Source organism: Phodopus roborovskii, unplaced genomic scaffold, assembly GCF_943737965.1.
Source record: "Phodopus roborovskii unplaced genomic scaffold, PHOROB, whole genome shotgun sequence".
NCBI classification, from domain to species: Eukaryota; Metazoa; Chordata; class Mammalia; order Rodentia; family Cricetidae; genus Phodopus; species Phodopus roborovskii.
Genome location: NW_026125235.1, coordinates 1,006,120 through 1,033,411, shown reverse-complemented (window position 1 = coordinate 1,033,411; position 27,292 = coordinate 1,006,120). Strand labels below are relative to the sequence as shown.

The following is a 27,292-nucleotide window of genomic DNA, read 5'->3' as shown; positions in this document are numbered from 1 at the left end:
ATATAACAAGCAACTCATGGATCCTTAATGGCTTGATACATGAATGTGGAATTTTTGATTAGAGATTATGTTGCCCTCAGGCAATTTTTCATTTCTTATTTTGATTCATGATAATTACCTAAAAATACAGGTTAACTTTTATACCCATGGTTTAAAATCATCTCATGATTCTCCATTGTCATCCCAACAAAGTCCAAGTTCCTTTAAATGGCAGGCCTGAATGAATCATCTCCATTTATTTTATATTCTTCTCTCTAGAGTCTACCCTACAGATGTGTGTGTACCACACACATCATCAGCTAGCTTGAGATTTTCAAGCATTTCAAGGATTCAAATGCAATATACACTTGGTCTTGACTATGTAAGCTCTTAACTGAACAATTTTACTCACGGACCAAATTAAACTTTATATATTTAGATGTACAATTCTATTTTTCTTCTTCTTCAATATAATTCAATATTTCTTTCCGTATGTCTTAACATATTGGTATGATCTATTAAGTAAGCTGACTCTGATTATCCCCATAGGGACTCTAGGTCCCTCAAATACACACACTGTAACACAGTTATTTATATATCATTGGTAATTATGATGGAGTGTTAGGTGGTATTCATTCAATAAATGTTTGATAGATGGTTGAATTAAAATGTGGATGGAGAAATGAATGAGAGCTTGTATAACATAATTAATTATGATTTAGGATCACAGAGATCTGAGTTTGAGAACCAATGGCACCACATGACTTATTTACAACATTTACTTGTTTTCTGTTCAATCCTCTGATGTATAATATTTGAAAATAATAACACTAGGGAAATGATAAAGGTTTTATGGAATTCTTCACTTAAAAACACATAGTACAATTCCTAGCACATAAATATATTCTACAAGTTACTAATATTTCATTATTATGTATGACAATGAGTTTGAAAATTTTTTATTATTTATAACTGAACAAAAACTACTAAAGAGAATTTCTATATATAGAGCACTAAATACAGTGGAGAGAAAGGAAGAGTATCTGACAAAGAAATGAAACCTGAAAAGGTCATATGAGAACTTGTGCATTATAGATATAACCTAATATCATCATTTGATGACATTTTTAAGCAGCCAGTTGGAAATGAGAATGAGTTGAGACACAGATTTTACTGTCTGAACAATTAAAGTTGTTCTTTGGCAGTCAAGCCACAAAAGAGTTCTGAATTCCTTCATAAATAACATTCCTCTTTATAAGCAGTGATGCTTACCTAGGTGAAATTCTTGTGAAAACAAAGTGAAGTAATTTCTTCCTGAACCTTCACAATATTTTTTGTATATATGTGCACTAAACTTATCACAGTTACTGGGTCATATTTTGTTGCCGTAATTATCCAATTTAATGCCCACTCTAAATTATGTCAAATTTCCTCAAACATATTGTTCCTACAAGCTGTTTTTTAAGGGCAAGATTATAATTATAAAAATCCTCCATAAACCAGCATCATTTCAGACATAATTATCGTGATCTAAGAAGAGACTGACAATCAAACTTGTTACTTTATCCTTTTCTCTAATCTACACATCTGAAAGTACTCTACGGGAAGTGCTCTTTTCTGGAGCCCCTGTTTTAGAAATGGGTCCAATGAGAGTTCATGAACTTAAGAATGTGATTTGGAAAGTTTTTTATAATTTAGAACAATGTTCCCCAGAATCATAAGGAAATATGATCAAATGACTTTCCCTTAATATTTCACTCTCTATGATTCTATCTTTCACATATACAAATATAGATTTCATTAATGAGTAACATTTTATACTTCATGAGTATATTTGACATGAAGACCACATTTTTATATTATTTATGATATGTTAGATTTTTCACATTCAGACAATGCTAACAATTAAAGGAAACAATATAACCTAATTATTGTCCATCCTAAGTCCTAAATCTTACAACATACACTAGCTTGAGAACTGTGAGGCTATGATGGATATCATATGCTCCTTTGTATTAAATATATGGTGGAAATTATATTTTAACTCATAAGATATTTCTGACCAAAAAAGTTTATTGCAATGAATCAGCAAAATAAAAAACTTAAGGTGAATATCTTCATGTAAATACACATCCTTTAATTTAAAGAATAAAGATGGAGAATTAGATGAGGGGACACCCACTAATAATACAGTATCACTATACAGGAGCCTTATTGCTTGCACAGAGAAGCAACTCATTGCACTTAGAAGTAGAGCATAGTCTTCTGCATCATTTCTGAAGAGCCAAAGATCATGCATTGTAAGTGAGATCATAATTAGTTAGGCTAGGTTACTCAGCAATTTTACAAATGCCACAAAACAATTTTATTTCTTCTTCATTGCACTAATGTGTGCCAGCATCTGACCCTTCCCTTCTCAACACCCAGCAAACTCCTGTTACTTACTTGGGATAATTTCTAGATTGAATGAATGGCAGAATTTCAGAGTCTTGGCTAGATGGAGGCAGTAGTAAATCTCGGAATCGTTCTGCCAAAGGGAAAAAATAACAACTGTGAAAAATGAATCATGAGTGTAATTTCAAAATAGAATTGTTTTTCTACCATCTACATATATTTTATGAGTAAGATAATATAGTAACTGAAAAAAATTCAAAAGGACATCCTTGCTATGCAGTTTAAAATCTTATCACTGAACCATCAGAAAACACACATATAACCTTAAATATGAGAGTTGTACACTGTTAATAATTTGGGTAATATGAGCTGAAAAGCACCAGTCATCTCTCTTGTGTTATTTGTCAGAAATTGGTGTCATAAGATCAATGTTAGGACCAAACACTGCTGATAATACAGAACACTTACAATAGTATGGAAGAGTGATTTAGGGCTATTCTGTACATGTGAACTTTGCATTGACTACTGCTTAGTATTTCCATTCCATACTCAGTAGTAACTTTTACATGTGATTAGGTAAAAAGTATGAGGGTATCCATAGCAACATTAATATAACAATTATGAACAGAAAAACATCTAAATTTCTCATAAGCATGAGAATGGACAACCTGTGCTATATCCGTATAATAGTATACTTACTAATTAAAGTGAAATTGAATGCTTTCACTTGTAAATACAAACTGAATCATGTTAATACATGTGAGGCAGTGGGGGTAGATACACAAAATATCATTTGTTGAAATAGAAAGCAAGGAAATAATGCATATTTTCAGCACAGCACAGAGAAACCAAAGAAAACAGGAATGATGCAATTATATTTCATGATAGCTTTTAGGAAGAAGTAGAAATATTCCATAATACATAAGCAAAAAGGTCATTGGGAGTAATAGGTAATGTTTCATATGCACACATTATGGTATAATGAATGAATGATTGTTAATGTTTTAAATATACTAATTATACTATCATGATACTTGAATGAATGAGTTTAGAGTAATCAAATGAGGAGAGCAAGTCACAAACCAAGAATTAAAATAATGGACTTCAAGATACTTAAAGTCTATAATGAAGACAAGAAGAAGGTAAGACAGAGAATGGAGGGATGACTCTTACCCAATGCTATCTAAGCAATATTAACACTGCTTAGCTGCCTGCATTGTAGAGGCACTTACAGTAACAAAAGCTGGGCAAGGCAAACCATGATTCGTTAGAGAATAGATGGTCATTGTATCAACCAGGAAATCTAGAGAAGGGGTACTACGACCAACTTACATAATCAAGTTGCAGTCGTATACTAGTCTAAGATTCCTATGCTGCTATAAATCCATCAACACTGAAGGCGGGCACTCTCCCTGAAATACTAAAAAATCTATACTTGGTGACAATGTTCCCTCCCACTTCCTGAACATTATATGGAGAGTCATTTGTAACCATAAGCAGAAGGACACATAGTATTACTGAGAAAAGGGGCATATAACTAACTTTCCCATGTTCAACCAGAATAATTTCACAGGTTTGTTTTTGTACTTGTCTTTATAATGCACTTGGAGGTGAAGTAGTAAGATCCAACGATGTTTTCTTGTATTCTGGTGCAGAGTTCCAAAGTGGCAGAACCCATATTTTCCTTTTGTATTTACTCTTCCATTTGAAGCCAAGTTTTTGAAAATTTACCTAATATTAACTACTGTTATATTGTTACTTTAATCTATGAAGTTAATATTTGAGTGAAATGATATCATCTCTTTTTAAAATTTATGTTTTCTACTTTTAAAGTTAAATCTTTATTACTTAAGTTCATAATCAAGCCATTTCCCCTTCCCTTTCTTCCCTCAGAACCCTTCTATTTACAATCCACTTTCTTTCAGATTTATGGCTTCCACTGTTTTTGATGATGCATCTTGAAAGAGTACTTTGCAGTGTTTACCTGTGTCTGAATGTATTAGCTATTGAATTCTTTTCTAAAATAAATAGATCCTGAAAATAAAACTTAAGACCAAAAAATATCAAAACTCTATCATGGAAAAAATGGTTTGTCTAAAAGGTAGATCAGACTTTACTGGGAGCTACATGTATGAATAGCAATTTGGAGAATGATTTCCAAGTTTGCTTAAACCAAAACCAAGTCAAAACATAAGAAAACAAAATGTGAATTCAATTTTTTTCAAAACAGAATTTCTATGTCAATTCATAATGCCTGTTTTTTACTCTAATATTTTCCCAGTGATGTGTTTGTATATTTTCATATATGCCCCCAAACCACTTGATTATAAACGTAGGGTGAAAATTTTCTGGGTATAATATTACAGAAATAAATAAAAATGCACACATATATGCATAACAAATTTAAAGAATACTAAGTGAACATTATTTTAAAATCCTTTTGGCTGTCTTGCATGACTGTTAATGAAAGTTCCCACATAAAAAATATCTAATACCTTGAAATTTTGGTTTTTTTTTTTTAATTTTTATTACTATATGAATGAGCTCCAAAATGTGATCTGTTAGGGTTTCTTTTTCTATTCCAGCATATTTTTGTTTGTTCTTTATGAAAATAAAGATAAATTATGTGTGATGCTTCAGTCTCTTAACTTTCTGCTATCAATTATCACCTCCTATCCAATTCTTCATTCAATTCCACAGAAAACAAAATTTGACTTTTCATTTGCTGAGAAAAAAAAGTAAAACGCTACTTCTCATACAGCCAAAATATTTAACTCAATGTGCTTTCTCAGCTAACACACAATTTCCTTAGAAAATCTCAGTTTTAAACCACCACTGCTCAACCCTTTCACAGGAACTCTTAGAGGAAGTTGTTAAAGTCACTGACAAGAGCCAAGGTATTCGCTGCCATGATGCAGTATTAGCTGACTGATGACATAGACATATCTGGAGGTGATTTTCCACCATTCTGGATTCCTTAATTGACACAAACTTCTAAAGACTTTCAACTTTTTTTTATTTCTCTCTAACTCAATCAACAAAAAAGGCCAAGAGAACATCCTATACATAATTACATTAATGTGCACAGTATAGATAATAATTTATCACAACAATATAGCTAATCATTCAAGAACAAAACAAGAAAAAAAATACTTCCCTGGTTAGAATTTTTTTGATATATTTACTATGTCCTGGTTTCTTGATCAATCTTCCAATTATTGGCAATGTGAAATATATTAACTACAATAGGTTTTCAGGAACAAAAATAAAAAGAACATGGAATCTATTCTTGTCATGAGAATTAAATATTCATATCATTATAAAGAAGAGGAAGATGAAATGATTTTAAATCATTGAAAAATTGACATTGTAACCAAAGAAGAATTACAGAAGTCCCTTCACTAAGATCCTGGGAAAAAAACTTGTTTCCTGCAGGGACCCTATCAGGCATATTTTAACTACTTCAAATCATTAAGTTTTTGTAAGTGGTCTTTTTCCTGTCTGCTTTACCATTATCTCCAGTATGAAAATGAATGTTTCATTTAGTTTGAATACTCAACAGTCACAGGCAAGGAAGAAAAGTCATGTAAAGCACCTCTTGAAGCTGACAGTATTGCCACCAAAAAATGATACATATCTTGAATTTATATGATTACATACAATTTTATCCTTTTTAAAAAATCTTCATACTACCTGTAATTTACCAGTTTTAGTAGTCCTTTTCAAAAGGCTCCCAAATAAAATCCTTAAATGACACTGATTTTCATCCTGACACATTTGATCTCAGTTATAAAGATAACTGGAATAAGTCAGGGGAGTGATGCACACCTATAACATAACATTTGGGAAGTTGGGGCAAGAAAATTGCAAATAAGAGCCAGCCGAGGCTACACAGTGAGATTCCATCTTGAAAATATACAAGAAAACAAATTTTTAAACAGGGAAAAATAACCTATGGAGGAATATAACCTATACTATTAGAAGTTGTGTTGTCAAGGAAACAGACATTAGCCCTAGACAATATAAAATGAAATTGTAAAAGTGATTCTATTAGGATACTTATGAGACTGCACACTTATTTTTTAATAAATATGTCAGTGTAAAATGTGACCACTGGTTTTTGTAATCAGCTGGAATGCAATGAGAGATATGCCAAAATATCACTGTGTAGCTCGGGAGGCATTTCCAGATAGGATCCACATGTGAGAAAATTAAAGCGTTTGTGGAGAGAATGCATGGCTGGAGAGTGAAATGGTAGTGGCTTCTTTCCAAGAAGCTGGCACTCTGGCTGACAAAGAAGTCTGAGGAAAACAATGTTTACAGCCTGTGAGCCTTTTCTTTCTGAGTCAGTACGAATTTTGCTGCTGCCACTACACTCCAGCTTCTTCACCCGTTTAATGATGCATCAACACCAGCAACTTCCCAGAGAGCTTCAGCCTTGGACTGAGGCTGCTGAGCTTTCTGGATTGGGAAGCTATTTGGTTCTCTGCTATAGTGTCCAGACAGAAGTTGTTGGATTACCTAGAAGCTGAGGTATAAACCAGTCTGAAACATAATCCCATTATTTGATCTCTCAATCAGTCTATGTATTATGTATCTTCTCTCTCTCTCTCTCTCTCTCTCTCTCTCTCTCTCTCTCTCTGTCACCTATTCATCATTTATCTAATTTACCTATCATCTATCATCCACCTACTGTCTAGCTGTGTCTGTCTACCTATCATCTGCATATATATAAAATTCTTTCCAATATTCTTTTGTTAGACTGTGATTTTTTTACAGTGATTTCTAAATGAAATATTAAACAATTTTATAACATCGACAAATTTTTGTTTATACTTTGTAATACTTAGAAGCAAAAGACTATAACAGAATTAATTTCTAACAAGAAGATCTTCAATATTTTCATTACTACAAACATACACAAGAAAGTAACATTGTGGGGGCTGGAGAGATGGCTCAGAGGTTAAGAGCACTGCTGGCTCTTCCAAAGGTTCTGATTTCAACTCCCAGCAACCACATGCTTGCTCACAACCATCTGTAACGTGATCTGGTGCCCTCTTTTGGCTTGCAGGCATGCATTCAGGCAGAATACTATGTCCATAATAAATAAACACGTCTTTAAAAAAATAGAGGGTATCATTGTGACATGAAAATGTATGCATTCAATTGTTTGTAGTAGTCATTTCACAGTATATACCAAATGTTATATTGCATAGCTTGACTGTGCACAATGAGTTTATTAAAAGAAATAATAAGCAAAACACCATAAGAAAGCATGAACTCTCAACCTACTTCAGCCTTTAGTCTTAATTTTCAAAGTCAGTAGAAGAGCATGAGTCTACATGTCTCTGCTTGTCTTGTACAGCTTGATTTATGCCTGCCTCTTGACATCCTCATCCATGTAGTATTCATCTCACGTTTTTATCTTATAATTAAATGAGAAGAAAATAAGCAAGTTGTGATGTGATTGGTAGAGATAATTTTTTCACATTTCCTCTTCCAAGGGCTTGTTGCTTATCTCTAGAGAATGAAGTAGAAAGACATCATGAGCTTTAAGCTCATCTAGAGTTGGTCTTAAGTGCAAAGGCCATGATTTCCCCAGAACAGAGCACAACAGAGCTTATTATACTTGTATCTTCATTGGATTGACCCTGTATAGTAGCAGCTTGTCAACTTCTCCCTCTAGTCAATAATTCTTTGTTCTTCTTGTAAAGGTACTGATTCATATTAAACATGTTTCATTAAGCAAACAAACAAATAACAGCACCAATTTCTTTGGAAAACAATTTGCAAAAAAACGAGACTTTCAGGCTTCCATTTTGTACTGAGGGATTCTCTGAAATTTGGCAATACTAGGTGAAATACATGTGCATGTCACTAAGGAACAAGTTCAGGAATACACCATTTCCCATGTTTCAGATGTTTCATAAACATCTGAATTTCACATTCAGATGCTCACAGTTAAAAAAGTATTCTCAGACACAGAGTCCTTGGAACAGGTGCCACTATATGATATGACCTAACAAGGTACAATGTAGTTTTGACACTTTTATAGCATATTACAAAGCATTCTCATACTAGATTCTCTGAGCATGCCATTGAGTCCATTTTTACTTGTTAGACCAAGAATCCCAGGGGGAGAGTAGGATTTCCCTGCTACATCATATCTGGTACTCAGTGAGTTAAAAGTTAAAAGTAAGAGACACAGATATTCTCTTCCTACCTCCTCATCTCCCCTCCTCTCTTTCCTACCCTCTTTCTATCTCCCCTCTCCCTCCACCACTGTGATGTGATCCCAATTTGCTCAGGAGATCTTGGCCTTTTTCTCTTCTGCCCGGGACCATACATGTCTCTCTTAGGGTCCTCTTTGTTTCCTAGCTTCTCTGGAGGTGTAGATTGTAGGTTGGTGATTTTTTTTTTTTTTTTTTTGCTCTATGTCTAATTTCCATATATGAGTGAGTACATACCATGCTTGTCTTTATGTGTCTGGACTACCTCACTCAGGATGGTTTCCTCTAGTTTCATCCATATGCCTACGAATTTCAAGATTCCATTGTTTTGTTGTTTGTTTTCACTGAGTAGTATTAATTCCTAGTGAATGGATGGAGTTTGGGAGCCCATTCCCTATGGAGGGATACTCTCTCAGCCTAGATACATAGGGGAGGTCCAAGGCCCTGCCCCAAATGATGTGACAGACTTTGATGATCCTTCATGGAAGGCCTCATCCTCCCTGGTGGGTGGATGTTGGTGGGACAGGGGGGTCTATATGGGGGATATGGGAGGATGGAAGGGAGAGGGAATTGGATGGATATGTAAAATAAAAATATTTCTAATTTAAATAAAAATTTATATAAAAAAGACAGACATCCAGATTATTAGAAATGATATCTCCAGTGGTCTGGAAGGTCAGAATTGCAAACTTTTCTGAACATGTTGACAATTTAAAAAAGGGAAAAGGAAGAGAAAATTAGATTAATAATTTTTATATGCATAGAGAAAACCCTTCTAATATGCTGCACTACAAGATAAGCTAAATACATTTGATGAAATTTTTCCTTTTCTCCCACATGAATAAAGGCTAATGAACTCTCATGGAAGACACTTTAGAATTGTGGGTAAGATCAATATTGAAGGAAGTTGGAGTTTAACTTCACATTGTACTTCTGTTCCCTTCCTCAACAAAACATTTATTGAATGGTTATTATTTGCCACTTCTATGAGTAAAAAAAATTCTATCAAGGCAACTTTGATTACTGAAAAAAATGCTGAAAACAAAAACAATAGTAAAGTCAATACAGATGCTAGCTGAAGGGGTTTTCAATGAAATTACAAAATTACTTAAAGAGAGAAAGAGAAGCATTACTCCTGAGACTTAAAAACTAATGGTTTTCAAGTTTTGATGTTTGTTAGGAAAAAATATGAACATTAATCTTAGCAAAAGAGATCACTTCTAACAATTGAAATTGAGGGCAAACTTAAGAGACAGCCTGATAAACTAAAAAGAGATAGAGGATGAATTCATTGTTCTGAAAAGTTTGTTTATATCAAATAACTTCATTTATTACCATGGTACCTAGTTCTGAATAACAATAGTTTCTGTGTGAAGTATTGCTTTCAAAACAACTTTAAAGGCTCCCAAAGCAGACTACTTTAGATGGATCAATAAATCTATATCTAGAGCAAGAATACTTTCTTCTTAAAGATATCGCCAAACCTTCTCTAACAAAACTCAAAAGGAAGGAGACGACAACTTGAGAAGAAAAATGTCAGCTGATGTTTTGGTTTTTATAAAGAGTCATTTGCACAAATATCAAGGCCATTGTGAGAGCAATACAAAATACAACCTCATTCTGTTTTATATACAGGTACAGGAAACAACCCCATGAATACTTTATAGAAGACAACATAAACACAATAAATATATAACCAGAGCTAGTTAGTAACTGAGTTACACCAGGGAAGAGGCATAATACTCACCCTGTCTTGGTTATAGCTCCTACACTAAATTCCTTTTCGATTCTCTCATATGAAATGTATCGACCTTCATTGCTCTTTAATATAGAATAGAGATATTTACTCTAGACTATGTGAAAAGATTTATAGTTTGAGATTAATAAAGAGCTAACAAATTATTAGAAACAATTTCCTCAATTTTGTGTCTTGTAGGTTAAAAAATTATAAATCAGACAGGACAGATTTGACAACCCACACATCAACTACCCAGCAAGAGGGAGAGACAAAACCCAAAAAGAAGCAAAGCAAAATAAAACTCCCACCTAGTATGTTTTGGTTTGTTGGTTTCCACATTTTTCTTTTGAGACAAAACCCTCTGGTTACTTGTCTTTCCATCCTCCCTTTCCCTTCCTGTCCAAGGAATACATAGTGAGAATAAACCACACATACCATCTGCATGGTTCCACATCTGGTACATTCAATCACCTCATGTCTAAAGGCAGACAATGCAGTATTTGAAAAAAAGCTATATTCAATGGGCCCTTATACTTTAAAGGGATGCAGTGATAAAATTCTATCTCATTGAGCCCATTATTTTGCTTCTTATTTGTTAAACATACAATTTTAAAAAGTGGAATAAGCTTTGGAAACTACAGGCTTCTTAGACTCTAAACACATCAATGATTCACAGTCTATGACTGGATTTCTGCTAAAATATAAATTCTCTTTTATTGCTGTGGAAATTATGCTACAAAAAAAAAAAAAACAATGAAAAGGGAAAGAAAGAAAACACAGGTTCAAGGAAAGTGAAAGCAAATATCTGAGACACTTTTGGATAAACACATTATTGCTACTAAGTTTTCTTCAACACAATCCACCTTTTAAGAAAAATGGTATACTTAACAACTGCCACAGCAAATGCATTTTTAAAGTGTTGGCACTGAACAAAAGAAACACCTCAAAGTGATCAAGGCTCAGCTTGATACTAATTCAGTTTTTGCTTTCAGCACAAACTCTAATACCACCTACGCTCATATTCAAAGAGGAATAGCCAATTTTGTGCAGAACTCAAAGAAAATGCAAGGATTTTTTGTGTATGTGTTTCTAAAGTTTGCTTACCTAAAACCCGGGCTATGAAAATTAATACTGTGAATCATGGGCTTTTGAATTCTATCAAAACCAATCCAGCAGTGAGTCTTCTGTGTATTTAAATAGAGGGCATACTGACCAAAGACAAAGCCTATGGAAGCACTTGCCATCAGGAAAAAGCAAGTAAACAAAGCTGGCCCAGGAGACTAGACAGTTTGCTTTAACACCTCCCACCACCACCACAACCGATTTCCTCCTTCAACTGCTTTCCTAATGTCAGGACTGTTTTTCTTTTACCTCTAGTCTTTAATCAATTTCTGCCCAAGATTTATGAGCCTACCCAGAGGCTCATTCTTTGAAAGCACCTTGACTGGTCATGATGAACCATAAAAATATTTTCCTGAGCTCACAGTTGATGGTGAGAGATTGCATATAATGAGGCTAGGCTAGGCAGTAGGGTAGGGATTCTTCATGTGCCCCAAGGTAAAAAGTACAGTTTCGTTAGCTTGGCTTTAAAATGTTTTATAAAATGCCAAAAGATCTCTCTGATGAAGCTCCCCTCAAGACCTCTTAATATCAACCAATTACTTAACCGTATTAACTCAAGATTATTGTCCAATGAGCATGGGGTTATTATTGCTCCTGGTTTCTTTTAAATTTCCACTCTGGCCATACAGTGTGTTTATCTGTGTTGCCAACGGATTCTACATTTTCTGTTAAATATCTCAGCGTATTATTCAGTTTGTAGTAATTCCTAGTGGGAGTAATACTAACATTACTGCTGGTCTGAATCTAGTTTGAATACAAATCTTGTCCATTCTACAATTTTATGTTGTTACCTTAATATAATTACAATCTGTGGAAAATAGGACTTTGATGCACCAGGTGGTATCAGCTGCAGTCCAGAGATCTTTAGGAAGACAGGTGTCAGAATGGGCTGAGGGAAGGCTAGCTATTGGTCTTGATTTGGTCTTGGTGCTCCAGTGAGCTTATATACGTATATATTATATACATGTGAATACATTTACAAATAAATGACTTTGTTTTAAAAAATTGCAGTTTCTTTATAGAACAAGAGTTCTGTTATTATGCTTTCATTATAAGAAAATGAGTACTCAAAATGCAAACCATGATTTTAATAAGAGCACAAATCACTAGTATATCTTCCTCTCTGCAAACTGTTTATAACACTAAGTCTAGACTGACCTTGTAAAGTGATGTGCATCTTATTCAGCATTCAGTATTTATGGACACAGTTTTGACACTGATTAAGTAATTATATTATCAAAGAAGTCACTATTCATATTTTCCTTTATATTATATAAATCAAGTATGAAATACTAAATGATACAAAATATAAACTTCTCTTCGGAATAAAATAATTGCAAATAAAAATGTAATAATCTATACAAACTGCTTTGGTATGACAGTGCAGCATGTAGTCCAGAAATTGCTTATATTTAAGACTAAAATTAACATATTTTCAGTAAATAAAAAATAAAACTTTGTTTTCCCCTTTGAAAAATGAATACATTAGAATAAACGTCATAAGTGTTAAACTCTTTGCATCCTCCTAAGCAGTCCTTACACTTTATGCTATTACAAATTAGCTGTTTTTCATTGAAGAGAGAAAATACAGCATGGAATTCACGTTAACAAACTGAGAACACAAGGAGAAAGTAATTTATCCTCTTTCCTGGACATATACAGGCATTAGAATCATGTGTGTGTTTGTGCATATAGCATCCTCCTCATTTCCCTGACACAAAAATTTTGTGGGTTTTGAGGGAAAGAAATATGAAGTTTAGGCCCATCTCCTATTTACTGAATGGTTTATCATATTATATTAACAGATAAGACCTTCATTAAATGAACTAATCAGTTGTCTCAGTAATTTTTACACAGACATCTGTGTGACTAGAAACAGTGTTTCACAACAGAAATCATATGCATTCTTAACGCATCTGCTCCTGACCTAGATATCATTCCTCAACACACACATGTAATTGCACCGTATTCCCTACTCATTACCTATCGCCAGTCCCAGGTCAGGCCAATAAAAGTTCAATCAGTTGCTGAGTTTGTGGGAAAGTTGGAAACAGGAATTTTCTGAAATAGGGTTCACTAATCGTGTACTGATTCTGTTTGCTTATTCCTCTCTTAAGTTACATAGTAGTCTGCAGCATTCTCTTCCTCCCTACAAAAAACAAAAGTTTTATAAAGCTAACCAGAAATTTAGTCTCTGCTTTAGATTACTTCCTTCTTAGAAGATGAGATTAAATTCTTTTACTTCCTTGATATTAGTAGAACTATTTAATGTGTTGTTTTCATGTCTAACCTGTCCTTCCCTGTTTCTATCCTGCAGAAAAATGGCAGGGTGGTTCATACAAAGTACAAATTTGCTTTCATTTCCAACTGGAAATTCTGCATTATTTTACCAGCATCTCCAGGAAAGGTCTAGGTTACAGCAGTCTCTACACTCTCCTCATACCCTTGCCTCTGGACACCAATCTTTCCTGACCTCTCACAGTAGGGCATTTGTCTAGAATTCTATGAGCTACTCAAGGAACCTCTCCCTGGAACTCTACGAGAGTTGTATTTATATCTAACATTGAGCTGGCCCAGAAAACCTCCCAATTCTGTTGCAAAGCTTCCTCATCATCTGAAATGGAATGTACACACTATCAATGTTTTGCATTTGACCATGTTTGCTTTTTACTCTTTTCCTTCTATATTTCCCCTAAGAAATATTTACAATTATTGGGAGAGGGTGACTTATCAGACCCCTGAGTACATTGACGCTTATAAAGTTATTTTTAAAAACTCCCTAATGGGACACTGCAGAGTCTGTATTCACCATGACTACACCTGAGTTCTGCAATTGTCAATGAAAATGAGTGCTCAGAATATATGGTGTTAGCCTACATAAAACACAACCCATACTAAAGTATCTAGAAATTCAAGGAAGATTTGAACCATGAGATGTGATCAGAAGACATTAACGGCATGTTTGTTGAGGTAGAGAGCAAGTTGGATGGTGGTAATTTCTCCAGACTATGTATCATAGTAAAGAATAAGTGAAATGGAAGGAACAGAGGCAATGTTGCTGATGGGCATAGAAGTTAATAAAGATGATAGAATTTGAAGATTTGTGGTGGTTTGAATGAAAATGACCCTCACAGCCTCATATACTTGGATGCTTAGTTAATGAATTATTTGAAAAATTAGGAGGTGTGGCCTTGTTGGAGAAGTTAGTGTCCTGGGGTAGGTGTTGTGGTTTCATTGCAGGAGGTGGGACCATGATTGGAGGTGTGTCACTGGGAGTGACCTGTGAGGTTTCCAAAGCTCGTGCCAGGCCCAGGATGTGTCCCTCTCCAGCTGATGTCTACAAAGCAGGATGGAAAGCTCTCAGCAACTATTCCAGGGTCACATCCATTTGCCTCTCACCATGATGATTGTGACTAAGTCTCTGAAAGTGTTAGCTTTCTCTTATAGATTGCCTTAGTCATGGTGTCTTCCCACAGCAATTGAATACCAACATAATGTCATTCTAGGACAAGGTAGAGATAATCCCATGAAGTTCCTACAGAATTTCCAGTAAGAAAAGAGACTTGACTTGATTGATGTTTTGAGGTTTATAAAGTATAGTATGAAGAATGACTTTAAAATGGCAGATATAATACATTTTTTTTTTCAGAAGTGGAATGATGTCAATTAAAATCCAATTTACCACCTGCTCAACTACTAATCTAAAACTGCGAACCATAACTGAGAAAGAAATCACAATTATTCCGAATTATCTTGTTTCAATTTAGCAACACAGATCTCAGAAGACTACTTGGCATATTTGAGAAGAGCCAGCAGGATTCCCTCATCCATTTCGTACCCCAGATGATTCACTGCACCTTCCTTGTCCTCACCATCATTGCACTCATTCTCTATTCTCATTATCAGGGTTATCACTACCATTTATTACCATTATAATTATAAAGAACCAAAACAAACATTCTATTTAGGTCATCCAAACCTATCAGCTGACCCCTAGTTATCTTCTATAACGATCTTCTCTACATTCCTCCTTTTATTTTTTTTAATTTAATTTATTATTTTACATGTCGATCCCAGTTCCCTTTCCTTCCCTCCCTCCAAACCACCCTCACTCCCTCCCTTCCTCCCTCCCTCCCTTTTACCCTCTCTGCCCTCTCACATACACTCTAACCACCCTCCCATCTCCCTACCCCAATTCCATATGTAGGGGAATGTCATCCAGTAGGGGTCACGTAGGTCTGACAGGTCATGTGAAGTAGGGACTAGGAAATGGGTTAATAATTAAGACAGAGCTAGCCGATAAGAAACTAGTAACAGGCCAACAGGATTATATCAAATATAGAGTCTCGGTTTATTATTTGGGGCTGGCGCAGTGGTGGGACAAGACTAGGCAGCGGGAGGAAAAACCGTACTCCTTACAAATGGCGCCCACGTGGCTAATAAGAACTTACACTTAAAATTTAACAAAAGCTTTAAAAAGGGTTTTAGAAACAAAAGAACAGAGACAAGCAAGGTTTCTTGGTAACAGCATTTTTCTCGGTTGGACTCTGCTTTGCTAGAGACAAGCAGATATTCACGCGGCTCCTTTAAGAAAAGTTTCCTGACTCAGCATAAGTGGCAAAAAACTGCAAGGCTTTAAAAAAGCACTGCTAACAATTTATTGGTGTGCATGAGAGATGGCAATGGCAGTGACCACATCTCCAAGCCGGCAGCATGCCTGCTGGATGGCAGCATTGACCAGGGCAGTGACCACAGCTTTCATTGCTGGTGGTAAAGGTACCTGCCTCCATCTTTGATAACCATGGCAGAAACAACAAAGACTTCCATTTTAGCAATGTTGTTGTTTAACAGATAAAGACTCATGGCCAGACAAAGATAAAAATTTACTGTAAAGACAGATTCACATTAAGAAAAACCACTAAAGGTTTATAGTGTGGTCTAAAATATACGTAGGCTTGTGGGGGAAAAACATACAGAAAATTGTTTTAAAAAGACAGAAAACAGCTGGGTGTGGTAGCACAAACCTTTAATCCCAGCACTCAGGAGACAGAGGCAAGCAGATCTCTGTGATTTCAAAGTTAACCTGGTATGCAGAGTAAATTCCAGGACAGATAAGAGTTACACAGAGAAACCCTGTCTCAAAAAAAAAAAAAAAAAAAAAAAAAAAATAGAAGTAGAAAAAAATAGAGCAGTAAAAAGGCCACATAAAGATGGGAAGCACAAAAAGAATGTGGATACTATATGCTGTTCTGTTATCTTTATATCGTTTGACTGCTGAGGAAACAATTGTTAAAGGAAGTACTGCTGGATTAATTCAATTTATATATTTTAAAAATGCTTTGACTTCAAAATTTAAGTCTAAGGACAAGTTACTGGGGAAAAGGATTTCTATTTTTGTTTCCACAGAAAATAAAAGGCTGTGGATTCCTTCCAGACTAATGTGGTTTGATCAAGCCAGACCCCCTGAAACAGAGTTCCTGGTGATCCAACATTCAAAACAGCTTGAACAAGGCAGACTTGCAGACTACAGCCAGGATATCTGAGTCTTCTTAGGATCCCCATGACAGCGCCACCTATCAGCAGGAAGTAGTTTGGAAAGAACGACGCCCAAATTCCCAAATATTGTTTATAAATGTTTGTTTTCATTTAAGTGGGCTTGGTTTTAAATGGTTAATGACAACAACCAATCTCCTTTTAAAGGTAAAAAAGGGGATTATGGTATAGATATGAATACTTTGTTTTGGAACAGATTTTCATTTATTGATATAAATTTAAGGTCAATTTTGTAATTAAGTATATTTCTCCTCTTGTTTAGGCATTGTGTATATATACCTCATTTAAAAATGTAATGTATAATTCAATACAGATTATATATAGTACCTATGATAGTCAAATCTTATAGCTAAGTTAGTTAACATTTCTAGATATACAGACATGTATTTGAGATGGATAGGCATTCTTCAAAACTTTCAAAGACCTACAGAATATGGCATTTCAAATGGTTTAGGGTTTTTCTTGACAATGAGACATAAATGCTCCTGGCAACACCACCTGCGTCAGAAAGGAAGATGAAAGATGGACATTGAAGAAATGCGTTATGGAGTTTGCCTCCAATATGGAAAGAGTAGCAATTTGGACAAGATACTGCTCTTGTCTGGACTGTTTGACTTTATGCTGTATAAACTGGACATGCAGGACCCACAGTAAAGTGACAGGTGATTCAAGATGGACATTGCTACAGAGTTCCTGCTTCATGGAAGAGTCTGCCAGACAGTCTGCAGGACACAGAGAAAAATGACCGACAAACTGCCAATACAAGAATACAGTTTAAAGTTTCCTGCTTTACTGAAGAGTCTGTCAGACACACTCTGGCCTATGGGCTGAAGAAGGAAGATTACAGAAGAACTTCAGGTGACTGAAGAGGCAAGATGTCTCTGACATTTCTAGAATGTATATAATATCCTTCTGTGGTCTTTGAGGGCATTGAAGATAGATAGTTATGGTTATAGTTTTCCTTAGTATTAAATATGGTACATATAAGACTTTAGACTCACAAAGATAGGACAGATGATGGAATATTTTCTTAAATCATGCTAAATGTTAACGGACTTAATATTGTTAACTGTGATACTTACTTGATAACTGTTGTGTTATATATTTTGCTATGTTAAGGTTAAAACCCATCTTTTTATTTTAGACAGAAAAGAGGAGAAGATGGGAGATGCCATTCTGTAAATGTTTCTCATACTGGTTAATGAATAAAGCACTGTTGACCAATAGAAAGCAAGATAGGCGGGATTAGGACACAAGGAGAAAATAGGAAGTAGTAAGAAGGGTCAAGACTGAGAGTCTGGAGAGAACAGAACTGCCATTCCTCTGCTCTCAGTAAGACCACGTGGAAACACATAGAAATGGGTTAATAATTAAGACAGAGCTAGCCGATAAGAAACTAGTAACAGGCCAACAGGATTATATCAAATACAGAGTCTCTGTGTGTTAATTGGGGCTGGCGCAGCAGCAGGACAAGACTGGCGGCGGGAGGTAAAACCTTACACCTTACACATGCTTGCTCCACTGTCTGAGGTCTCTTAGACTGCTCAGTCCTTCTGGCTGAGACCCATATTCAGGGGGCCTGAGTCAATCCCATGCTGGATTCCCAGCTATCAGTCTGGTGGCCTGTTAGCTCCTCCTTGTTCAGGTAATCTGTCTCTATGTGTTTATGCCGCCTAGTCTTGTCCTCTCCATCTGCATCTGAGTTCTACTTCGACTCAGTGTTTATATATGGGTGTTTGCTCCTGTTTCCAACAGGCATTAGTTGAGGCCTCCATGGATAAGTTAGTTGTTGATCTCACTCTCTGGAAAGGGCATTTATGATAGCCTTTCCACGGAAGCTCAAATTGTTAGTTGGCAGCAGTCTTGTATTCTCTAGACCTTTCTTTGTGTTCAATTTTATCTTCAAACCAATATTGGCTCCCTCTTTGATGTTCTCTCTCTCTCTCTTTGTCTCTCTGTCTCTCTCTCTCTTTCCTGTCTTCTACTCCTATCCAGGCTCAATCTTCCTGGTCGCACATGATTTCCTTTCCTCCCCCTCGTTTTCTCCTACTTCTCTCTCCATTTGCTGCCCCCTACCACTTCCCCTGAGCTCTGGGGGGACTTGTCCCTTTCTAGTTCTGTGAGGGACTTTATATGAATCTCTTAGAATACACCTTGTATCCTAGTTCCTTTGGTGGTGTGAATTATAGGCTGGTGATCCTTTGATCTAGGTCTAAAATCCATATATGAGTGAGTACATACTGTGTTCCTCTTTTTGTGACTGGGTTAGCTCATTCAGGCCATCCACTTGCCTGTGAATTTCAAGATACCATTATTTTTTTCTGCAGAGTAGTATTCCATTGTGTAGATGTACCACATCTTCATTATCCCTAGCTATCAGGGAAATGCAAGTCAAAACAACTTTGAGATACCATCTTACTCCTGCCAGAATGGCTAAAATTAGAAACATCAATGATGACTCATGTTGGAGAGGATGTGGAGAAAGGGGAACACTCTTCCACTGCTGGTGAGAGTGCAAACTCATACAGCCATTGTGGAGATCAGTATGGCGGTTCCTCTGGAAAATGGGAATTAGTTTACCACAGGACTCAACAATCCCCCTCTTAGGCATATACCCAAAGGATTCACATCCATGCAACAAAGACATCTGTTCAACTATGTTCATAGCAGCACTATTTGTAATAGCAAGAACCTGGAAGCAACCTAGATGCTCCTCAATTGAAGAATGGTTAATGAAGATGTGGCGCATCCCTCCTTTTATAAAGTGAGGAATATTCATGTTGCTTTCGTGAAGTTCATGCCTGCCACATACATATTGAATCAAGTTTCTTTAGAGACACTTGTGGACTAAGATTGCATAACTGTAAATTTCTGTCTCTATGGCAATATAAATCTTGCACTCTATACTTCCTTCTGGTTATCTACATCACTCCCAGGTATATATAAATGTGTTGCAATTATTTCAGCAGTTATAAAGTATATTAATATGTCTCTAGGTGCCTTAGCCTTACAATATCACATCAGCTACTGATATTTCTTCACTTAAAATAAGAATTCTTTAAAACATGTATAGTAGAGTTCTGGCAAATGTTCAAGACATGTGCCTAAACCAAACAATGTATATACTTTTAAAATATGTATTTAGTAAATCTCAGATTGACTAGTTCATCAACAAACAAACTTATTTCTTACAGTAATTTAAACATCAAGGTAGCATGTTTGATGCTTGGTCTGTTGCTAAGATGGTATCTTGCTGGTGTACCATGGCATGAATAAAGATCAGAAAGGGTTGAGCTTAAGTCCCCCCAGTCCTCACAATGACAGCATCTTTTAAAGGCCCACCAATGATCACACTGGCAATAAATTTTTAGCACGTGAATACTAGGAAAAGATTCATGTTACCAGAAAGGCACTTGTTCCTTTCTATGGAATAAACAATGAATGAAGGGAAACTACTCTACTTGATTTTGTTGACTATACAACTGAGAAGAGGGACTCCCTGGCTTGAGCTTTTCTGTGGTAGGTCCAGCACAGCACAGGAAATCCAGTTCCTTTGGAAATAATGGCCTCATGCAGCTACTTCAAAGTGAATTTTATTCCAAGCACTCTGTCAACCATAACTTTTGAAGTTATTAATTCAATCTTCATTTTATCCAATTTCTTAGAAGCATTTGTTATAAGTGAACAACGTTATTTTGAAGTATTCACCTGTGGTCTATATAACAAATGCTCTTTATTCTCTTCTAATCTACTGGCTAGTCACCATTGCTGAACATTCCATGCTGGAATGTCTCAGAGTTTAGTTCTCCTGTATAGTTCTTCTTGAACTATGAACTCTTCAATAGATGAGTCAATGCCAGTTCTTAGGAGAAATTCTGAGTAATTAAAGTATTTTTTCTCAAAATGGTTTTCAGAATTAACTGAAATTAAAAAGGAGGGATCAGGAACACTAGATATTCAGCAATAATGTGGAAAATACTGTGTCATGCAATAACTGATTCCCTTATAGAATGCACAGAATTTGCTGAACATTCACATAAATTGAAAAAATCAGTTATAGTTATAAAAATAAAAAACTTCTGAAATAGTTTAGTTTTCAAATTAAGCTTCTAGGATAACAGAAACTTTTTAAACTGAAGACATAGTTCTAAGTTGTATTCAGAACTAATTCAAAAGATGTACCTCATTATGAAAAACATAAGTCCCATGAATTGCATTTGTCCACCTTAATCTCAAAACTTGTATGCTTATGCTCAGTATTTTCCAAGGATAATCTCTTGATAGGTTATCTAATTCCAAGGGGCCCACTCTAAATGTATATATATTAGTAACACCAACTAAACTCAAAAGGATATATATATATATGTGTGTGTGTGTGTGTGTGTGTGTGTGTAGATATACACATAGATTGAAACATATGTGCACATATACACATACCTAGATATATGAATGTGTGTGCATAACCATAATATTTAAAGAAGAAAAGGTCTTAAATTTATAAAGAGACAGGAAAGATCAAGAACTTCAAGAGAAAAATTGTGAAGTAGAAATGACAAAAATGCAGTATTCATGCATGAAACTCTAAAACAAAAAATAAATAAATAAAAATAAATATAGTAAATGCTAAAAAAGAAAGAAAATTAAATTATATTAAATTATGGTGGCAAAATGGCTGAATGTATATAGGAGCTCGCTATCAGCTATCAAGTCTGATAACCTAAACACCAGCACATTAGGAGAGAACTGACACTTGCAAGTTGGTCTCTGGCCTCCATACATACTCCACAGCACATATGCCAACACACAAATACAAATGAAATAAACAAGAAAATAAACAACAAGTAAATGTAAAACTCAAACAATAGAGTTACACTAAATCACTCATCTATATTAAGGAAATGGAACAGGATGGATGGTGCCACATGTGATTACAACATGGACCACTAAATAATTTAAACACTGTTAGATAATACTGATCTGAAAGCAAGATTCCTACCAAGGGATTCCTGTTTACTGACAATGTACCTAACAAGCCAAGAATGCTGACAGAGAAGTACTCCTGTCACAACTTCAGTTACGGATCAAGTCCTGATGTTTAACAAATTTTAACAAATACATTTTGTAACATTTTGTAAAGGTGCAGCAGCCACACACAGTGATTTTTTTTTTTTTTTTCTGATGCATCCTGGCAAGCAATTATACAGAGGCTTGCAATTATACAGAGGCTGGTGGGCAGAAGATGTAACTCGGATTAATAGAATTCATAAACCATATGGCAGGAGAACCATATGAAATAACCATTAAATAACCAGAAATATTGTGTTATAAGTCTATACTCCAAAGAGTTTCATCAGTTCCCTTTAAAGCTCGGGGTTCTCAACCATTTTCCCTTCCTCTTAAACACAGTCTTTTGAAATAAGTGCTCCTGATAAGAGTTGGTAGAACCTATGAGGACCATATAAAAAAATCATTCAGACAGATTTGAAAACCTTACCATCAGCCTGGCTGTAAGACTCAAAGCTCATCCTTCTAGAGCCTAAAGAAGATATTTGATACATGCTTAATTATTAGCCACAGTCACCAATTGTTTAAAAGCTATCTTCTATTGATGACTAACCACTGAAATTCAGTGTTCATAGCAACATCAATCATAGAAAATATTCTCTTAGTCATTCCTTCCTAGATGTAGCAGATAACAGTTTTTGTTATAAATTATGCTAATGTTTACATTGTATGCACATGAATTAATAAATATCTTCCATTTCATATACCCAGATATGACTTTTGATGCCCAAAGAATTCAATCTTCAATTTATTTTAGCTCCCCACTTTGCATGGCCTTTACATTGGGATTTAGTGGTGGCACTCAGGTTTATTTTTAATTTTGTAGTAACTAAAAGGTTCCAACCTTCCCTGAGGATCTATTAGCAGTTATTGGCTTCTAGGGGAGGTAACATCATTTTTTTCAGTATTGAGCCCACTGAAGACTCGTTCATGCTCATTAATAAGCCTCCACTGTGCTCATACAAATGACTGGAATTAGATTCACTGAGTCACACACAAGAAAAAGATTTTAATATAGGAAGGTGGCTTGTCAGAAAGAAATGTTTCAGTGGGACAGAAGGGGAAGAAAGAAAGAGATCAATAAAGAAGAAAACAACTACAATTCATTGTATACAATTTATGAAATTTTAAAGTAAATGTAAGTAAAGAAAAAAATGTATGATATCACAATCATATAATATTAAAACTACTTGAATCAAAAGCAAATGAGGTATTCAAAGTCATTTCTACTATATGGTGAATTGTATATTTTTTTCTAAAAATGTTGTCACCGTGAATTAATAAAGTTTAATGTGGTTATGTCTAACTTATGAGAAGAAACATAAACTTAAGAAAGTACTTAACTCACACAACACATGTCCTATCTTAGTTTTTTTCATGAGAAATCAGCAGGAGGGCTCCTTAAGCATACCTGCTTTATCATGATGCAGACACAGAGATACAACATCAACTTTTTCATGGATGTTTGTCACTAAAATTTCATTTAACACTTCTTAAACCGTGGTTAAGGTGGCTTTATGTTAAAAAATAAAAAACAAATCCACAGTGTTTCATTGTCCTTAATTCTCACTTTATATTCTATAAGCTAACCATATCTAGTGATTATTGCAAAGTATAATGGAAAATATGAACATTTTAAAATCAAGAATCCTTAAAAAGTTAATATGAGACACATAAAATAGACACACTATTTAATGTCTAGCTATGATTACCTACCAATTGGTTATTGAATTTGCTCATAGCAAAAATTTAGACTATTTATGTGTGGATATTGTATATATAACACTTTTGTTGTGAAAACTCAAAAAAATCTTTTAAAAAATCTACTATGTAAGCAAGTAAAATAGCAGAGTAAAATGCTAATTCTGAATATTGTACAATAAGCATATCTAGCACCGGAAAGATTTTTTTAGAAAGAATTATAATCAAGATAATAGTGTAGGTTAGTATGTTTGAAACAGAAATATGATTAATTATATAAGAAAACAAAAACTAATTCAATTCCTTTGACTATTTTAAAATCATCACTACAAAGGGAAAAAAAAAGTATCTTGCACACTCGGGGTTTTATGATTCCTCTAAATTTGATGGGTGGCTCATGCAATCAGGAGATGTAATTCCTAATAAAAATGTAGACAAGTATGAAACTAGTTGCCTCTTCCTTTCCTGCTATATAGCCATGTCACTTACATCTTGTACATTGTATTTTGTAGGTTTCTCTTGGAAATGTCAGTATGAAAGAGACCTAAATCTTTTCTTTATCTCCTGTTTACTGCCCATGGTAGAGCAGGTTTTGTCAAAGCAAGATCACTGCTAAATTGTCCACGAATGTGAGCTGGAAAAATGACTCAGCAGGTAAGAGTGATTGCATTTCAAACCCAGTACTCCAATCCTAACCTACTCTGGAAGGAAAGAACCGTCTCCCACTAATTACCCTCTAACTCCCACAAGCACTTCATGGGTGATATACAGCTTCACACATACACACACACACACCTCATAGTACACATACACACTAATAAATAAACAATATCATTTAGAAAAAAAGCTTCTGATGTTCACTTCTATATATAGTGTTCTGTTCATAATTTTAATTTTGGAGGAAAACTCAGTGATTTCTGATCTCAGTTGAATGGTTTCATTTTTCCTTCAATAATCATAACTCTGCTGTTCCTAGCAGCTAAATCTCCCTTTGAAATTTTGTTTAAATGAGTGACAGAATTATTCAGGGCTTGTCTACCTGCATGCTTGGCTTCATTATCTGTGAAATGTCTTTCTACAGGCAGAACTTAGGTCTCTGAATAGAATGGTCTTGCATCTCTCTGAATGTTATAGCACATTAAAAGGATGGAAAAATTGACAAAATTATATGAACCCAATGGAAGTAAACAATATATATTAGGTAATTAGTTTAATGAGATACTGGTAATCAAAAATAACTTTGAGAAAAACTTAGACACAATAGCTAGTAACAAACTGCCAGGAAGCTTTTCCTTACAATTATGAAATAAATTATTTTTTGTTCTTTTCCTCTAGGTACAGAATTCTATCAATTACCATTCTTAATTTTTGCTATATTAATATTTTATTGAAAAAAATTCCCCCATTTTTGTTTCCCAAAAAATGTAACAACAAATTCAGTTTTTCCAATACCATCTGGTATATAAAATAATAATAATAATAATAATAATAATAATAATAATAATAACTTTCCACGATATAACCTCTAGAGATGAACTGTTGTGATGTCTTTTGAATGCCACTACATAACCATTATCTACTTAAGCCTATACCAAGAAGGTTATTACTTCTCAAGTCATTTTTGGTTTTAGTCAATCTTTGTAATTGATTTAGGATTTTTTTCTCATTTTGATGTATGTTGCATATTTTCTTTTTTTCAAGTCTCATCTTCCAAACTCAGTGCCTTTAAACACAGAGAATTTTACATCAATGACATTTTTTCCTCATTCCAGAATATTCCCTTGTTATCTAAAATCCTAACTTTCTCTCGTTTTTAAATTGTTTCTTTCCTTCCAATGATAATTTCTTAACCCTTGTTCACAGCCATTCTTTCCTAGGTTTAATACACAACCCTCTTATTCCTTCCCCCTCTGTTTCCAAGAATATACAAGTCTTCCTAAGAGATGGAACTAGCAACTCACTACTGCTACTTTCACTGGAGAGGCTCATACTGTTCAGAGGTTCACAAAAGTCTCCAGGTTTGTGAATTGACCTAGCTTCACCAAGCTGAATACAAATGATATCTTACTACAAGAAACGAGTTACTTTTATTTGGCTGACACTTTTACTTGGTTTTATTTCATTTTGCCTCATTTTTTGGGTATTTGGTCTTTATTTGATTCCCAAATATGTCTAATCATTATCTTCACTGATTTGTGAGGTATTATCTTGTAAATGTTCATTTTCCCCTACACCTTCCTACATTAGCTCAATGTCTAAACTTTAAAAATCTCTATCTTCTTTGCTGACTTCCTTTTTCTGTCTCTGGACTACACTAAATCTACTCTAAAGAAGATAATTATTTATTATTTCATTGTAAATGCATTTCAAAATGTTATTTTCTTTCTTATACTTTCATTCTTCTCTTTTGACAACACTTTAAAAAAAAAAAAAACAGAAGCCAATATTTCCTAGGCAGACATTTGTCAGCCACTGCATTTGATCAGAAGAATATAATAACAACTAATACTTAATTTTTTGGTTTGGTGGGGACTCAACATAATGCATTTCTCAAATAATAAATGCACTTCTAAAATAGATGTCTAAAGTGTAATCATTAGTCCTGATATTAAAAGTAACTTCTTTTCTTAAAATATTATGGAGTTTCAGATATTGAGAAAGGTCATTATTGAGGGTTGTTTGTTACATTTCTGTGTATGTGTGCATCAGTTATAACATGTATGTGAAGTTCAGAGGGCAACTTGAGGAATTCAATTCTTTTCTTCTATCAAGCTATTTCTGAGTTTCAAACTTCGGACCTCAAGCTTGACAGCAAGCACCCTTATCTTCTTAATCAATATTCTACATAAATGTTTATTATGAGGTTCAAATCCACCATCAACATTAAAGTCATGATTCCAAGAAATAGATTTTAGCATTCTACTACTGCCAGTAGGAAACTCCATAAATAATGCATTTATAATTACTGATACTCATATCATTCTAATTCAAAGATAAATCTTATAAGAGAATAATATAGGCATAAAAACTAAATAAGCAAAGAAAGAAAATAAAACTACTCAATATATTTGTAAGTTTTCATACATTTGAGGATTTATTTTGTTGGTACATTTTCTTATGCTCCACTCTTTTCAAGGCATTTCAAGCTCCTCTGTGGTACATACCTGTCCAGTCTCCTACTACTTTAAAGTGGACACCAAATGTTGCTTTGGTTTCAGTAGGACACTGAAAAAAAAATATACTGGAATCAATTCAGATTGTTAATATTAGAAGTATATGATTTGATCAAACTTTTATTCTGATAGCAAGCCCCAAGATCAACAGCTACTGGGGAAGAAAAAGATAAAATTTATATGATAGAAAAAGCAATACTCTCTGATTATTAGGGCAACCGAATTTCTCTGAAGACCCATAAACAACATATAAAGCAGAAAATACACAGACAAAATTTAGTAGTGGCCTACTCAACTATAAATCCTGTTAAAATGTTTTTGAGGTAAAATATGAGTCA

At 34.6% G+C, this 27,292-nt stretch overlaps 1 protein-coding gene across 3 annotated transcripts in view; it reads right to left on the bottom strand.

Moving 5' to 3' along the window:
- Nox4 (NADPH oxidase 4) overlaps positions 1-27,292 on the bottom strand; it is a 123,094-nt gene that overhangs the window by 28,519 nt on the left and 67,283 nt on the right. For all 3 annotated transcript variants that reach the window (XM_051191586.1, XM_051191579.1, XM_051191596.1), the window contains 2 exons: positions 26,946-27,006; positions 2,425-2,506 (listed from right to left, as the gene is read on the bottom strand). In XM_051191586.1, the coding sequence (XP_051047543.1) occupies positions 2,425-2,506; positions 26,946-27,006 (143 nt within the window). The remainder of the gene's footprint in view (positions 1-2,424; positions 2,507-26,945; positions 27,007-27,292) is intronic.